Source organism: Vulpes vulpes, chromosome 13 (genome assembly GCF_048418805.1).
Source record: "Vulpes vulpes isolate BD-2025 chromosome 13, VulVul3, whole genome shotgun sequence".
Taxonomy (NCBI): domain Eukaryota; kingdom Metazoa; phylum Chordata; class Mammalia; order Carnivora; family Canidae; genus Vulpes; species Vulpes vulpes.
In genome coordinates, this window is record NC_132792.1 from 63324042 (window position 1) to 63341519 (window position 17478).

The window sequence follows — 17478 nt, forward strand, 5'->3', positions numbered from 1 at the left end:
TGCCTTTTGGGCACTTGATATAAATAATTTGAATGTTCTATAGGAATTAAAACTATATCTTAATGATATCATTTCTAAGTCAAAAATATGCATATAATATATATAATAAAAAACATAAACCAAATTTTTAATACTGCCTATCTTCTGGATGGTACAATATGATTATTTTCTTTTGTGTTTATCTTTGTATTACCAGGTTTTGGTACTGAGCATATTTTATGTTGATAGAGAAACCTCTATAAACATTACTTCAATGTTATTTAAAAGATCTCAAGGAAGTATAAGGACCTTTATACAGATAAAGTAGGCCTGGGCAGGTTGAAGGCAAGTAATGTACTTCTCTTACGTTTTTAAAACCCTGATGTAATTATATATACATTACTTATTTGATTAAAACTTTAATTCAGTTTAAAACATGGATAAATCCACAAGTACACTGAGATCCAGACTGCCAAAGCTTAAGCAGGCAAAAAACCTTAGTGTGGTAACCTTTATGAGGAGAAATGAGTGGTAGAAGTTTCTGCAGCTTGGGAATAACAGATGCAAATGATCATGCTACTTAGATTCTACTTGCAAGGCTGCAAGTCTATCAACTACAACACCGCTTGCTTTTGAATTCATTTATTCTGACCACAAATTCCAAGGAGGGAATTATCATGTAGATGTTAGAGTTTTTCTCAAAAGAATAATTTATTTACATGAGGATCAGTCTCTAATATTTTACCTCTTTGGATCTGTTTTCATCTTTAAATATTAGTTACTAGTATTTTTATAAATTAAGATGAATTTGACCTAAAATAAACAAAATGATATTTTTCTCTGTTCTCTGGCCCTTTCATTTTATTTTAGTGGCCCTCTTAAAATTAGAAAGAATGTGCTTGTTGTAACACATCCAAACAATATGGACGTTTATAAAATAAAAAGGGAGGTATAAAATATAAAGTGATTATTTTCTCTTGATTCTCAATGCCCCAAATTCCATTTCTCCAGTGATAACTTTTAATATTGTTATGTATCCTTCTTTTCTCTCAATAAATAGACATATATTTATAATTTAAAAAGTAAAAATCAGACCATGCAAATATACAATTGTTCTGCTTTTTTCCAAGTTAGCAGTATATCATGGGTTTATTTCCAATAGATTTATTTATTTATTTATTTATTTATTTATTTATTTATTTATTTATTTATTAGATTTTATTTATTTGTTCATAGAGACACACACACAGAGAGACAGAGACACAGGCAGAGGGAGAAGCAGGCTCCATGCAGGGATCCCAGCGCGGGACTTGATCCCTGGACTCCAGGACCATGCCCTGGGCCAAAGGCAGGCACAAAACCGCTGAGCCACCCAGGGATCCCCCAATTTTTTTTTTAATTAGAAAAAGTGTTACTAGAAACATCCTTGCCATATTTCTTGACACACTTGTGCTAGTATTTCTATAGGATAACTTTCTAGACTAGGGGTTACTGGGCATAGGATATGTGCGTTTATGTTTTTGATAGATACTGAATTTTTGCCCATTTGATAAATAGAGCAGTGGCAATCTGTGGGGTTTGGTGCAGGAACACAGATCCCTAAAGTCTAGCCCAAGGTCTAACATAGTGGGCATTTTCCCAGTTGTATAGAAGTAGCTTGACTTTGAACATCAGGGAATCTTCTGCAGGATAAATTTATATCACATCCAAACTGGTAACATATAAGTTATATGTGGATGAAAAGACTAAGTTCTGGCTAGCTCGGCTTTTGTTGTCAGGACTATGATGGCCAGTGGAATTCTTTCAGTGAGAATGAAAATTAATACAGTTTCATTGAAGCTTCAAACAGAGCAGATAGATCCTCTTCTGACTGAGGGCGTGGTGCAAGCTTGGTCACCCTTTCCTGAAATAGTAAACAAAAGGATTTACCCAGGGCTCTAAAAAGCTAGTCTGTAAAAGCTACTAGGTTATGTAAATCAACTTGGCCATAAGAAACAATGACTTGATAATAATCATATCTTTAAAAATCATATTTCTTGTTTCCATCATACGAGCTGATCCCCAACTCCGAAGTTCATCACGTGACACCACTTTCCCACAAAGCTTTCAAGGTCCATTGCCCTTGCCTTATGTTCTGGAAATAGCCTTCTGCCTAAAGTACAGAACCAAACCCACCTTGGGCAAAACACCTTCAGTGATGACCAAACTACACTGGGCAGCAGACTCTGCCAGGTGGGTTCTCTGTGCAGAGAGCACTGTCCCAGTGCCTGTGCCTGGGCACAGCATGTGCTGCCAAGGAAATTAGAACTGGGTTGTCCTTCACTTCAAGGACTGTATATTTTGCAATTTGGACCTAAAGTACATTCAGAAAGACTTCATTAGGTCATAAGTTGACTTCATAGTCAATTTTACGGCTATGGACTACACATGACTCCTTTTTCTTATTAACTAAGGTTTTAGTTCTACCTTCCCAAGTCAATTCAGTGACTTGCTTAATTTCTCCAACGTTATTGAGTGGAGTCAGCAAAGACAGAAAGCATATCCTATTGCTATTTATACCCCCCATCAGTGTCTCCTTAATCCCAGTGGGACAGGAGATTAAAAGATACTATAATGACTACCCTGTGTCCAAATTTCTGGGCTTAAATAAGATCTATGCCAGAGTTTTGGTTCCATTTTCATAGGTCTCTCGGTTTGTTTTCTTATAAGTACTCATCTCCATGAGGGCAGGTCTGTGTTCACTCTTCCTGCCCAGGGCCTACTAGAGTGCTTGACACACAGTACATAGGTGCTCAACAGTTATTTGCTGAATTAATGAAAATGGTGTGTGTGGGGTACAGTATTGGCATCTCAAAATCACATACTCAAGACAGAACTCTGACTTCTCCTGCCTCTCATTTTTCTCATCTCAGCAATGACAGCCAGTCACTCAGGGAAAAGCCTAGGAGTCCTGTTGATTCCTTTTTCCTTCTCTACAAGTTTAATCCACCAATCAATGTGTCAGATTTACTTCAGAAGTAAATCCAAAATCTGACCACTTTATCACCTCCTGTTCCACCACAACCCGGCTGTCATCCTGACTCCTGCCTCCAAAAGTCTGTTTCTACTTTTGCTCTACTCTCTCCCCCTAGAGGCCATTCTCCATACAGCAGCCAGAGTGATAACTTTTTCACCCCAGAATAAATTTATCTCATAACCTGCTTAATGTTCTCTGAGGACTTTCTACTGCAATGACAAGACCATGGCCACCGATGCCACTCTGTTCTGGCTCTGCTGCTCATCTCAGCTCTGACTCTTCTCCCATCAGTTCGTCTCACTTAAGCCCTACAGTCCCCTCTCTACCATGAAAATGCTCATCTTCACCCTATCTCAGAGCCTTTCCCCTTTGCCCAGAGGGCTTCTCCCAGGTCTTAATGTGACTGCCTTTACCTCTAGCCAAAACCTCTTGTGACCACCCTTGCTGGTCCCTCCACACTGTTCCATGTGAAATCATGATTTCATCACCCAAGTTTTCCTTCACACTACTAAGCATCATCTAAAATGATTTCATTAGTATTTTATTTATATATTTGATTAGATGTCAATCATCTATCTTCTCTCACTAGAATGTAATCTCCATGAGGGAATGAAGAGATTTTATTTTCCTCCTCACGGCATCCCATTCAATGCATAGTATATAGTAAGACCTCAGTAAGTATTTGTAAGGTGAAAGAAAGAATGAAAATAGGAAGGGTGTATTAAAAAATTAACTCAGAATAGGCCTAAGTGTAAAGATTTAAATGTAAGAGCTAAAACCAAAACTCTTAGAAGAAAACAGAGGAAAATCTCATGATATTAGATTTGGCAATAATTTCTTGGATATGACACCAAAAGCACAGGCAATACAAAAAATGGGTGAATTGGGTTACATCAAAATTTAAAACTTTTATGCATCAAAGGACACTCTCAAGAGAGTTGAAAAGACAACCCAGGTAGAATGAGAAAAGTTTTTGCAAATTACAGATCTGATAAGGGATTAATAACTAGAATATATAATTACTACAACTCAACAGCAGGAAACCCCAAACAATCAACTTAAAAATAGGCAAAAGAGGGCACCTGGGTGGCTCAGTAGGTTAAGGGTCTGCCTTTGGCTCAGGTCATGATCCACAGTCCTGGGATCGAGCCCCATGCCAGCTCTCTGCTCAGCGGGGAGCCTGCTTCTCCCTATCCCTCTGCCTGCTGCTCTGCCTCCTTGTGCTATCTGTCTGTCTGTCTCTCTCACTGTCAAATAAATAAAATTTTAAGAAAAGTTAATATAAAAAATAGGCAAAAGACTTGAATAGATATTTCTTAAATGAAGATATATAAATAGCCAGTAAGCACATGCAAAGATGCTCAATATCTTTAGTCATTAGCAAAATGCTATCCAAAACCACAATGAGTTCTCACTTCCCATCCATCAGGATAGCTATCAAAAAAAAAAAAGAAGGAAAATAATAAATCTTTTTTTTTTAAATTTTTATTTATTTATGATAGTCACACACACAGAGAGAGAGAGGCAGAGACACAGGCAGAGGGAGAAGCAGGCTCCATGCACCAGGAGCCCGATGTGGGATTCGATCCCGGGTCTCCAGGATTGCGCCCTGGGCCAAAGGCAGGAGCTAAACCGCTGCGCCACCCAGGGATCCCGAAAAATAATAAATCTTGATGAAGATGTGGAGAAATTGTAACCCTCGTGCATTGTTGGTGGGAATGTAAAATGATGCAGCCTCTATGGAACACAGTTTGGTGGTTCTTCAAAAAGCTAAACAGAGAATTACCCTATGATCCTACAGCTTTATTCCTTGGCATATGACTAAATGAGGTGAAAACAGAGACTAAAACGTATTTGTACAGCAATGTTCACAGTGGCACTGTCTACAATAGCTAGAAGGTGGAAAAGCCCAACTGTCCATCTGTAGATGAATGGATGAGCAACAGGTGGTAACAGGTGCAATGGAATATAATTTCAGCCATAAAAAGGAATTAAATTCTGACACATTAAAGATTTATGATAAGTGAAGACATTATGCAGACACAAAAGGACAAATATTGTAGAGTTCCACTTATATGAGGTACCTGAAATAGGCAAATTCATAGAAAGTAGAATAGAAGTTATTAGGGGCTGGGAAAGGGCAATTATTGTTGCCTACTAAACAGAGCTACAATTTGAAATTATTTAAAAGTTCTGGAAATGGATAGTAGTGCTGGTTGCACAACACTAAATGTACTCAGTGGCACTGAATTGTGCACTTAAAAATGGTTAAAATAATAAATTTTATGTTAGGTATATTTTACCACGATTAAAAAGATAATTAAAAAACAAGGAAGGATGAATGGACAGATGGGAGAAGGATGGGGACATGCTGATGAGTATGGGTAAGACCAAAGTAAAATGTTATGCTGCAGCAGATCTTCAGAGACTCTAAACAAATTGTGAAAATCCACAGCAAGGCAGAGACCTGTTCATGGTGATGTACATATGTGTCGGTGGAAGAGTCAAGAACTGAAGTTCGGCGTTTGCTGTGGCCGATAATTACTCTCACACTATTCTGCCTATATAACAGGAGAGAATCTTATCTGATGGGTTCAGAGGCCCTTAAAACAATCCTGTTCATCTTTGGCATAGTTCAGGAGTCTCAGAAGTACTTCAGGCCAAGCTGCTTTGAATTTCTCTTCCACATTTCTAATACCCCCTGATAGGTTAAATGAGGATAGGGACATAAAGTTTGTGATATATATCCCCACAGATATCATCTATGCCATATAAAAGCTAAACTCTCAGACTTAAGATGTGTTCAGCAATGCACTATTATTTATAGACGTGTAAGACCGAAGGACAACTGATTAACATGGGCACTGAAATAAATCCTGACTACTACTTTTAGCACATTCATAAAATAACAACATTTTGGCTGGCCTGTCTGCCAGGGAGTGGAAGTGCTCATTTTGGTAGACAGCTCTCCTCAGAAATGAAATGTTTTGATTTGAAATGTAAATGTTTTTTTCCAGAGGTTTCAGAAACCCCGCTTGGAAGATTGATTTATTCTTGCCTGCTCGCCTTGCAGCCCGGCTATAGCGGTTGGAAGCCTCTGTACACAGGGCTGCTGTTTGCAGCCATCAGTATGGGATGTGGTGTTTGGTCAGGAATACTGGCCTGGTTGTTCCTTTCAGTGAAAACTGATCCTTCCTTGCTGAACATAAAAGAAGCTTTATCAAATGTCGACTACATAAATAATCTTTCTGGCAATATTCTTTGCTGCAACCAGTCTATCCCTCTCACTACCTTAAATCCTGTAGATACTAATAAGTGAAGATTAGCCTGCTGCATGTGTAAAATTCTGAAGTTGCCATAGCATTCCTGTAAAATGTTCCCTGCTGCCAAAAATACCAAACAAAAAACCCATAGTAGTTCTTCATCTGCAAAACAGACAGGCTGATTTCTAAGATTCCTCCTAAAGTCCTGTGAATCTGCCCTGTCTCCTGCCCTCTCCATATATAGGACACATTGACTCAATTACATGGACTCTAAAATGGAACTAGTGCTAGTTTATTAAAATTAACTGTTTCTCTCAATCACAAACACATGATTTAAAAAACAGCATTCATATTGGGGCTGCCTTATGAGTACAACATGAGGGGATCCTGGCCTCCTACTTTACAGACATGACTTGTACTTGAAAGATTCAATTTACCTTGCATCTTTTATGAAACTAAAAAATCAGTTTTGTCTAATTAAGGTCTTGCTATCTGTGACTTCTTAGTGTGATATATGCCCTGAGGCATTTAATATGATACCTAATTAACTTGCTATTTATTTATTTAAGATTTTATTTATTTATTCATGACACACACACACACACACACACACACACACACACACACACACAGGCAGAGGGAGAAGCAGGCTCCATGGAGGGAGCCCGACATGGGACCTGATCCCAGGTCTTCAGGACTGCATCCTGGGCCGAATGCGGCGCTAAACTGCTGAGCCACCTGGGCTGCCCTAACTTGCTATTTTAGTGGGTAGTCTCAAATGTTAGTATGGATCTGTTGCTATTTGGAACAGTTTCTGAAAGTAGAAGACTGAGCACAGTAGAATTTAAACAGTACACACTTGCCACTGTGTGCTGATGGCTGGAAGATGCTTGCCACTAGTAATTAAATGGCCAAGAATATCACATAGTTTCATCTGAAAATCGTGGATACCATCGCTGGAGGTTGACAAACACACATTCTTGAACAAGTAGAGCTTTTCAGAATTCCTCTTGCAGGAGTGGCACTGTCACTGGAACCATGCTATAAGAGCCAACCACCATGTCAAAACTGTAGAGACCATTTGGTCTCTGGTATCAATGGACAGGCTTTCATGGCTTCTTGTCATTAGGTGAATCCTATTTAGTGTAAGGAAACTTCTGAAAAAGTTACTACCATTCAGCCATTAAGCTCACCTGCCCTGAAGACTTAGGAGAGATGGTACAGGTATGTGTTCCTTTAACATCTCTACTAGCCTGTGCTAGGTGCAGTAGAGGAAGGATGAGCAAAACAGGTCCTGTACTCATGGAACTTGTGGTCTAGTAGGTTTGGATAAAATAACTGTGTTGGTTGAATTTTTTTTTTGGCTATTTAGTCCCTTGGGCTTGTTGATTAGCATTAAGGGTTTATGAGTTATCCTAGCTATACTTTGAGATGTTTCTTTTTCTTATTCACTTATATTTGTAGATATGACTGAAGCTACTGGGCCTGAGTCTAAGTCAGGGAAATTGCTGGCCAAATGGTCATGTTTAGTTTGTACAGTGGGTAATCAGGGAATACAATACAAACATCCAGATTGTTTTTTTGTTTTGTTTTGTTTTTGTTTTTTTAAGTTGGAAGCTCTACCAATGTTGGGACCTGAACTTCTGCTTGGGGATAATAAATTGTAGCTGAAAAGACACTCACCCAATGAGATGAATTATGAGCTTTCCATTTCATCAAAATCCCCACCACTCACTGCTGCTTTAAATTACTTTGTTTATTGCTATTACCTACCTACCTCCTGAGGACATATGAGTCCGCTAACCCAATCCATACACATATCATCTTACATGAGAGGTGAGGTCTTCAACATTCTAAGCAGCTGCTAAGTGGGGAAGAAGCTAGTGTGAGGCTTTTGTTTAACCAGAGTGGGTTGAGGAAAAGCACTGCTACTTGTGGTAAGCAGGAATCAGTGTGGTGTGGATATTCCAGCTGTTAACTCTGTTTCAAAGTCAGTGAGAGATCCATGTCTGCCTTCATTTTGGGTAGAAGTGCCTTGCCCTCGAGTCCTTATAGTGTTTAAGTAACTCACGTCTTCCCCATTTTAGACAGGGGGACTAAGTGAATACTCTGGGCATGGTGAGCATGGTATGGTCCCCAGACCAAGAGCTCATGACTCTGGCTCTGTTTTACGGTGAATTGCAGTGAACTATTAGGATCCTATTAGGATCTGATGCTATAGCACATGGGTATCTGATCCAAAATGTAGAGCGGTCCAATGGGAGGGTAAATTCTCTTCAGGAGAAACTTGGAGGGGAAACTCTACATCTCTTATGATTCCACTCAATAAAGGTTGGCAGCTCAGTTTAAATTCTTTAGCAACATTTAAATAAGACTCAAAGTGACACAGATGATATATCTACGTATATGTATAAAATATGTACTCTCCCAGATTCATTAAGAAGTGATTTTGTAATAGTACTGATTTAAAGCCATGCCCATTTTTTGCAAAGTAGTAGGAATTTATAACTCTTTATGATATAAAATAATATCAGTGGTCTTTTTGGAAGAGCTTCACATAGTTTTATAGAGGACTTTTAAAAGAGCAGAAGTGGTAAAAAGGGAAATTTTGCCATACCTCAAGAAAAATGTGGTTGTTTTCACCTTGAATTTTTATAAGAGATCCTTTCAGTTACACCATAAAAGCTCCCAAAAGCCACAGTTTTATGGAAGAATATAAAGATGAGGGAGACTGGCCCCTTCCCTCAGGAAGACAAGCGCTGCTGTCTGATGTGGAGGAGACCTGAAAGCTGCTGGAGGACCCCTAGGTTTTCCTCTCCCCAAGACACCCCAAATGGACCAAGCTTTGTGCTTCTCAGAAGGGAGAGAGGACGCACTGCATCTCTTACCTGGGGCAGAGTTCCCTTCACTAATGCTGGGATATCGGCCTTGGAGTAACCAATGGCAGCTAGGCCATCATCAACATCCAGATCGAATAAGAATTTCCGGAGTGTGTCTGCCAAAATAGGCCCAGCATCTGGGATCCTGGCAGTGCGGGTGTCAGCTCCTAGAAGACACAAAGTGCTGACTGTAGAGAGAGTCTGTATAATTCAGTCACAAGATAGGTGAATATATAGCCTACTGCTGGTTCCCTACCACCAAGGACAAGGCCACCGCTGTGCCACCACATGGAGGCCAGCCCAGTGATCGACTCCGCAGTTGACAGATGGGCCAGGCTGGCCTGCAGAACCCCAAGATCCTCTGCAGAGAGAAGTTGGCTGGTGGGCGGGGGGCTAACTTGGCTCTCACATTTCCGATGGGCTGCTTGCCCCTGGTGTGGTGGGAAGAAGAGGAACTAAGCCAAGAAAAGAAGCACAGGGAGGAGACCAAAAAAGAAGGCTGGTGTTTGGATGAAGAGGAAGGAGTGTTTGTAGGAGAAAACACAGCTTATATAACTTTCAAGGCTTGGAATTTGCTGACATCTAGAGGTATAGGTGTTCGATGTCTTTCCTCACAGCAACGTCTTAGGAAAAGAAGACCAACCCTCTGCAACACCTTGTGAGGCAAGGACATATAGAAGTACAAAAGCTCCAGCACTGACTGCCCAAACAGAGAAAAGTGACAAAAGTGGATTATGTGGCCAGGGAAGGAAATATTTCCTCTCTATAGCTATAAAACTTTTTATTTGGGGCTCTGTTGCCAAGGGGCAGGGTGGGTTCCTCTAAATAAACATTACAGAACCAGTCAGACAGAACTAAGGACATAAAGACTCTCAGAAAACAGTATTTCCTACGTAGGTAATAATGATGTTGGTGAAGGCGGAAGAAGATCGCCAAGGGTTGGAAATTTGTAAGGGCAAAATCTGGACATGATTAAAAATTAATACTTGAAATCACAGAGACAGTCTGGAAGAGCTAGGGGTTCTGTCCTCAGGCAGGGTAGCAGTGACAGTTCCCAGAACCTTAGCACTCCAGCCCCACATCCATTTTAGTCAAACACATTCACTGCCAGGAAGTGAAGCACTCGACAGACAGATGTGGCATTAGTTATTATCCAGAATGCTTCACGTTGAGTCTAAGTCTGCTTTCTCTGTATTGTTCAAAATGAGACTAGAATGTATAGTTTACCTCCATACTGAAGCACACTATTAGTTTTAACTTTTTTCTTCTACGACAGCAAGAACTGTTTTAGTAATCCAGGAAAATGTATAAATAGAACCAGATATGGGGCTAGTTGGGAGAGAGGGTGGATGGAAGGTAAACCGTGCATGACAAGACCAGTCTGTATTACACAGCAGCAGCTGAAATATGGATTAGGTGGAAAGGTGACACACGATACAAGGTTTATGAGGTTTTTATGTTCCTGGGATTGCTGCCATAAAACACACCATCAAAGCCTCTGTGTTTTCCTGTGAAGTGTTTTAGAAAAAAAGAGAGGATAGGGAAGAGAATAAATTGGTATAAAGCTAAGAAAATCTAAGATTACATAGGAAATTGAAATATTTAATGGCTAAATATGGAATAACAACAACACTTCCTATGCAAGGAGGGTTCTTCTACTCTGAGTTTTGTCTATCAGAGGAGTTGCTTTCTCAGTGATGTTGGTTGCCTGGAATTTTAACTTTGAGTTCTCTAAGACTTTCCCACTTACCATACATCTAGCCTACTATTTGGGCTCCTTCCTACTTACACTGCCTATTTACAAGGCATCTGAGTCCCCAAAATGGCTGAAAAACACCCCCATCTAAAAGGCGAAAGGAACACAAGGTCCTTGGTAAGGTTCGCACCGTATTTCCAGCAGCCCAGGCTGGAAAATGAAACCCCTGCACTGCTTTTCTACCCTGCATGTCTCCCATTAGGATTCCCAGCACAGCACAGCACCTGGAACTCTGCAAAAGCACAAAACGTCAGTGTGAGAGAGAAGGGAGTCAAAGAAGTGTACGTAGAAGGAGTCTGTGGTCATGCCTACCTTCCTGGAAATAACCTCTCCAACGGCTGGAGCTAGAAGAGCATAATGAAGTTTTCTTTTTTGCTTTTCCCTTCCTACCCTAAACACAAGTAGGGGAATAAAATGTTTGGAAAGTTAATCAAATACTCAAAGTCTACTTAAAAGAGTTCTCGTCATAGAAAAATTACTGAAAAATTTTACTAGCCTGAATATAATTTTATTTCTTGTGAGATTCAAAGAGCACTGTAGGTGTCTTGTTATAAGACACTGTTTATTCTACAGAGTAGCCAAGCAAATTCTTCTTTTGGGATTTTTTTAATAAAGTTTCTAGTTGTTTAGATTTTCTATTACTGGGAATGCACAGTTACTTCCTGAATTAGATTCATTTTATCACCTTGATAGCAAAAACCATTCGCAACATTAACACTATGTAAAGAGTTTCATGTTCTTTGGGGATGAAAAGAAGAGAAATATTATCACTACAAATTTAACATCAGCAATAGTTGGTTTCATTTTATTGTTAATGGACTATTGGAAGCAAAATTACAGAATTTTAATGATAGGTAGGACTTTAGGCAGGTGACTCGCATTTTATTATTAAACTATTTCAAAGCAATTTTGTGGGTATTATTATCCTTTATGGTTTATCTTCAGAAGCAACCCTATGAAATGCTCCACACATGCGGGTCACAGATTTATGAGTATTGGTTCATACCCAATATTTCTGCTGTTTCCAGGTGCCGTTCAGGAGACATCTGTGCTGTGAAGGTGAACACTGCTGGGGAGGTGAGTACCACAGAAAGGCCATGAGGCTGAAAAGAAACAAAATATGGTGACCAATGGTGCAAAGTTGGGTCTTCAACCTGCATATTCTAGGTATTAAATTACTTTACCCTATACTCCAAGCAATCAAGAATTGACAAATATATTTGATAAATACATTTATGGCAACTGCAAAGACATGAAATTTAATTAAAGAATTTATTATGATTTTACCACCAGTGGGTGATCCACATTATAATCCTTTGCTTTATATGTCTTCACTAAGCCTGAAATTGGGTAAGACATTCCATGGCTAGAAAAGAAAGAAAGTCCTTATGTTGACATATAGATATCAGAAATTCAAGTTAGCAAAACAAAGATAGTTTTATGGGAGAGTCCTTAACAGCCTTTTGACAATATAATTATCTCACAAAGGGAGTTATACATTCTGTTTTCTTTGATACAACAATATATTATTATGCATTGGACATTTTGAGTAATCATTAACAAAACCTTTGAAATGTTCAAATTCAAATGCTTATAGGATTGTATGTCATTAAAAAGTGTTGCAGAAATTGCTTCACAAACACATTGATAACCTGATGATCTTGAAGAAATCAAGAATTTACTTTGAAATTTCTTTAATAAGCTTCAGGGCATGTGTTTTCTATTTTGTTCTGCACTTGCCTTGGCAGTGTGCTCTTCCTATACAAGCTGACAATGTGGGTGTGTTATGAGCCAAGATGTGCTGCATTAGAATGCAAGCTGGACCCTCCAGTGATCTGTCCCATCAATAACTGATACATCCTTTCAAATGTTACATACTAATAGAGTTGAATCATAAATGGTTATTGTAATTTGAAAGGTTGGTAAGAAAAGGCACCATAGTTTTTATTTGTGGGATTTTTTTAATTTGTTTTTGAAAAAAACTTTTTTTATGTTCTCTTGAATTCTTAGTGAACAAACAGGACTATATTATAGTTTATTAGTCATACCCAGAGATATATATTGTGAGAAGCTTATATATTTATTATTAAGATCTTGAAAATGAAATGCTTTACAATAGTATAATGGTCTGTAAATCTTTTAATGTGGATTATGTGGGCTTATTCAGCAAATGACTTACATTTTATAGGAAGACAAAGTATTCTGGGGGAACTGCATGATTATTTATTTAAAAAAGGTATCCCTTGCCTACCAAATTTTGTGAGATGAAGCAGAAGCTACTGGTTCTCTGAAATGCTGGGTACTTAGGAAAGTGCTTTACCTTTCTTGGGTTTCACAGTATTTGGAAAATCATTGCTTAGTGTGTTTTCATGATGTGAAAGGGTTCATGTAGCTTTCAAAAGTAACTTTCTAATGATATCTAACAACTTAGTTCGATTTCTTTTAAGAGTTGTATATGTTCTTTGTAAAAATTAGAATGGTCCATAATCCTATTTCTTAAAGATAATCATTATAGGATATTTCTTCTAGTCTTTTGATGCATACCTTTAACTTATGATTATATATACATAGTTTCAAACATTGCTTTTGCTATTTAATATTCTTTATAAACATTTTCCCATATCATTTCCTATTCTTCTAAAACATTTCTTTCAATAGCCTTATTTTATTCTCTGAGTACTGCGATTCAGTTAACCATTCCCAAACTGTTGGAAATTTAGGATGATTCCAAATTTTCAACTATACATACAACTTAGGTGAATATTCTTAGAAAGAAATACTTTGATCAAATGATGATGATTTCTTTAGGCTTCATTCATAGAACTAAAATTAGTGGGCCCAAAGATATAAATAATTTTCAAGCTCTGGATAGATTTTGCTCACTTGCTTTTAATTTATTTATTAATTTATTTTTTAAAGGATTTATTTATTTGAGAAAGAGAAAGAGAGAGAGAATATGAGTGGGAGGGACAAAGGGAGAGGAAGAAAGAATCTCAAGTGGACTCCATGCTGAGACCAGAGCCCAGTGCAGGGCTCAATCCCACAACCAGGAGATCACAACCTGAACTTAAACCAAAAGTTGGTGCTTAACCAGCCATGCCACCCAGGCACCACATTCACTTGCTTTTTAGAATGGTGGTATCAATCTGTGCTCTCAGCAGCCAAGTTTGGGGGTGACTTCACTGTACTCTCCGTAGCAAAAGCCTATTCTTTAATTCTCAGTGATCACTGGTATTCAATTTTAAGACATCATACCAGTAAAGTTCTGATCAAACAAATCAATTCTGGGCTACTGACAAAGATTTTGATCCCTTTCTTTTTGTGAGATTAGGATAAAAATTCTTATATTTGAGGTTTCAAAAATCTATGACACATGGGGAGGATGTGGAAAAGTCAGAACCCTTAGCCACTGTTAATGTAAATGTAAAATGGTATAGCTGCTGTGGATAACAATAGTAGTTCCTCAAAATTTAAACATAGAGTTACCATTTCACTCCTACTGAGTATTCCTCACAAAAGCTTGTACACAAATCCTGCTCCAGGGAGGAAGCCTAAGACTGCTAAGAACGACAAACCACTCCTTGCTTGCTTTTCATGATTTTGCCTGGAGTAAGGGTTCCTGTTATGAAGTAAGAGTATTGGCTACCCTAATAGCCAACAAGTGGAAACAACCCAATGTCCATCTTCTGATAAACAGATAAATAAAATGTGGTATATCCATACAGTACAATGTTACTTGGCAATAAAAAAGAATGACATATTGATGTGTGTATGAATGAACCATGAAAACATTATGCTAAATTAAAGGCACAGATGACCACATATTATATAATTCCATTTGCATAAAATATCCAGAGTAAATCTCCAGAGATAGAAAGTAGATTAGAGATTTATAAAGAACTTATTAAACTCAACAGCAAAGAAACAATCCAATCATGAAATGGGCAAAAGACACAAACAGAAATTTCACCAAAGAAGACATAGACATGGCCAACAAGCACATGAGAAAATGCTCCACATCACTTGCCATCAGGGAAATACAAATCAAAACAATGAGATACCACCTCACACCAGTGAGAATGGGGAAAATTAACAAGACAGGGAACAAAAATGTTGGAGAGGATGTGGAGAAAAGGGAACCTTCTTGCACTGTTGGTGGGAATGTGAATTGGTATAGCCACTCTGGAAAACTGTGTGGAGGTTCCTCAAAGAGTTAAAAATAGAACTACCCCGCAACCCAGCAATTGCACTGCTGGGGATTTACCCCAAAGATACAGATGCAGTGAAATGGCAGGACACCTGCAGCCCAATGTTTATTATTATTATTATTTTTTTCAGCCCAATGTTTATAGCAGCAATGTCCACAGTAGCCAAACTGTGGAAGGAGCCTCGGTGTCCATTGAAAGACAAATGGATAAAGAAGATGTGTTCTATATGTATAATGGAATATTACTCAGCCATTAGAAATGACAAATAACCACCATTTGCTTCAACGTGGATAGAACTGGAGGGTATTATGCTGAGTGAAGTAAGTTAATTGGAGAAGGACAAACATTACATGGTCTCATTCATTTGGGGAATATAAAAAATAGTGAAAGGGGATAGAGGGGAAAGGAGAGAAAATGAGTGGGAAATATCAGTGAGGGTGACAGAACATGAGAGACTCCTAACTCTGGGAAACAAACAAGGGATGGTGAAAGGGGAGGTGGGCAGAGGGATGGGGTGACTGGGTGACAGACACGGAGGGGGGCACTTGACGGGATGAGCACTGGGTGTTATGCTATGTGTTGGCAAATCGAACTCCAATAAAAAAATATACAAAAAAATAAACTTAATCTGCTGAGGGTTTTTGCCATGAAAAAAAAAAAAGTAGATTAGTAGTTGCTTAAGACTGGGGGTTATAGGAGGATTGATGGGTAACAGTGAAGGGGTATGGGATTTCTTCTCAGGTCAATCAAATGTTTGAAAATTGATTATGGTAATGGCTATACAAATCTATGAATATGCTAAAACCCACCGAATTATACATTTTAAATGGATAAATTTTATAGTATGTGAATTGTATCTCAATAAGGCTGTTACCAAAAAAAAATCTATTGAGGGTGCCTGGCTGGCTCAGTCGGTAGAGCATGTGACTCTTGGTCTCAGGGTCATGAGTCTGAACCCCACGTTAGGGGTAGAGTTTATTTAAAAAAAAAAAACAACTTAAAAACAAATCTATGGCCCAATAAATTACTTTTGAATTAAGAAAATATTCCAGGACCCTAAGTTAAATTTCTTCTTATGGCATATTTAGATCTTACTACTTGTCCTAAGTTATGAACATTTTAAAAATGCTAATGCTTTTTTAAATAAAAGCAATAGCTTAGGTGAAGAAATAAAATCTCAAATTGCTCACCACAGATGAACGCCAGCATTTCCAAAGCCAATGCCAGCAAAAGCACTTGCCAAGTGCATATTAGACCTTGCTTCAAGATCATCAGGATTTCTGACAGCCCTGTGGATGATATGAATACTTACATCAACATTGGCATTTCCTACTGAATAAAAAGCTGCCTTAGGGAAAGATCTGGGAAAAAAGAAATTCTACTCGGTAGAAAGAAAAATTAGGCAACTTATTCAAATGACATCTTGTCTTCTAAACGAAAACCGAAGGGAAACATATTTTCTCATCAATGGTTTTGGGCAAAGGCATAATAAATATGCTGTCAGGCTGCTCATGTGATAAAAGTGCCAGCGGAAGCAAAGCACTGACCCTTGGATTATGAGCTACTCTAGAAAAGTGCCCTGAGACTCATTCTTCTTCTTCATTTGTCAATGATCTTGACGGCAGCTGTGAATGGACTTCAAGTAAACATATACTCAGAATGCACAGAGCCCAGACTGGTTCTCTGAAATGAGTCCCGGTCACCTGGGGCTGCCTGCAGGCTAATCGCAGCTTGCCCTGCTGTTTTTCTTTCTGTGACACTGCCCCAAACAGAACCCTCTGGAGGCCTCTTTTAGTATCTGTGGAAATTACATGTTATTTTAATATTTATCATTATGGAAGTGGGATGTTATTGTAGGACAAGGCTTTGCCTGCTGTAGATGTCCCAATGCCACTTTGGAAAAGCAAATTCTCAAAGGCCCCTTGCAGATGCAGCTCAACCATCCTGCACACACTTGCTTAGAAATCCTGCTCCAGGGAGGAAGCCTAAGACTGCCAAGAACGACAAACCACTCCTTGCTTGCTTTTCACGATTTTGCCTGGAGTAAGGGTTCCTGTTTTGAAGTAAGAGTGCTACAGCCTTTTATCTCCTTTCATTTGGAATGGTTAGGCATCTGTGGCTCCTTTCTAAACCCAGTGCTAGTTTCTTATTCCCTGAATAACAAGATGAAAGAGAGCAGATGATGAGGCTTTAGCCTTCCCTGTTCTTTTTACCCACTAACCCTTCACTGTGCTCTGCCAAGCCTTCTGTCCTTGTCATGCACACTGGCTGACCATTATCTGGATCTGCATCTACCCAGTCAAATGCTACCCTGCTCCCTGATGGCTTCCAGAAACAGTTCTGTGTTCCTTTCCCCTGCTCTTACTATAAAATGTGG

The 17478-nt window shown here is 38.8% G+C and overlaps 1 protein-coding gene across 3 annotated transcripts in view; it reads right to left on the reverse strand.

The window, feature by feature from the left end:
* Positions 1–1084: 1084 nt before the first annotated feature.
* The window catches only part of ADHFE1 (alcohol dehydrogenase iron containing 1), a 33627-nt gene continuing 17233 nt past the window's right edge, over positions 1085–17478 (reverse strand). For 2 of the 3 annotated variants that reach the window (XM_072734621.1, XM_072734623.1), the window contains 5 exons: positions 16292–16390; positions 12181–12259; positions 11900–11996; positions 9147–9304; positions 1085–1882 (listed from right to left, as the gene is read on the reverse strand). In XM_072734621.1, the coding sequence (XP_072590722.1) occupies positions 1799–1882; positions 9147–9304; positions 11900–11996; positions 12181–12259; positions 16292–16390 (517 nt within the window). In that variant the 3' untranslated portion in view covers positions 1085–1798. The remainder of the gene's footprint in view (positions 1883–9146; positions 9305–11899; positions 11997–12180; positions 12260–16291; positions 16391–17478) is intronic. The other variant, XM_072734624.1, reaches the window with a different exon arrangement.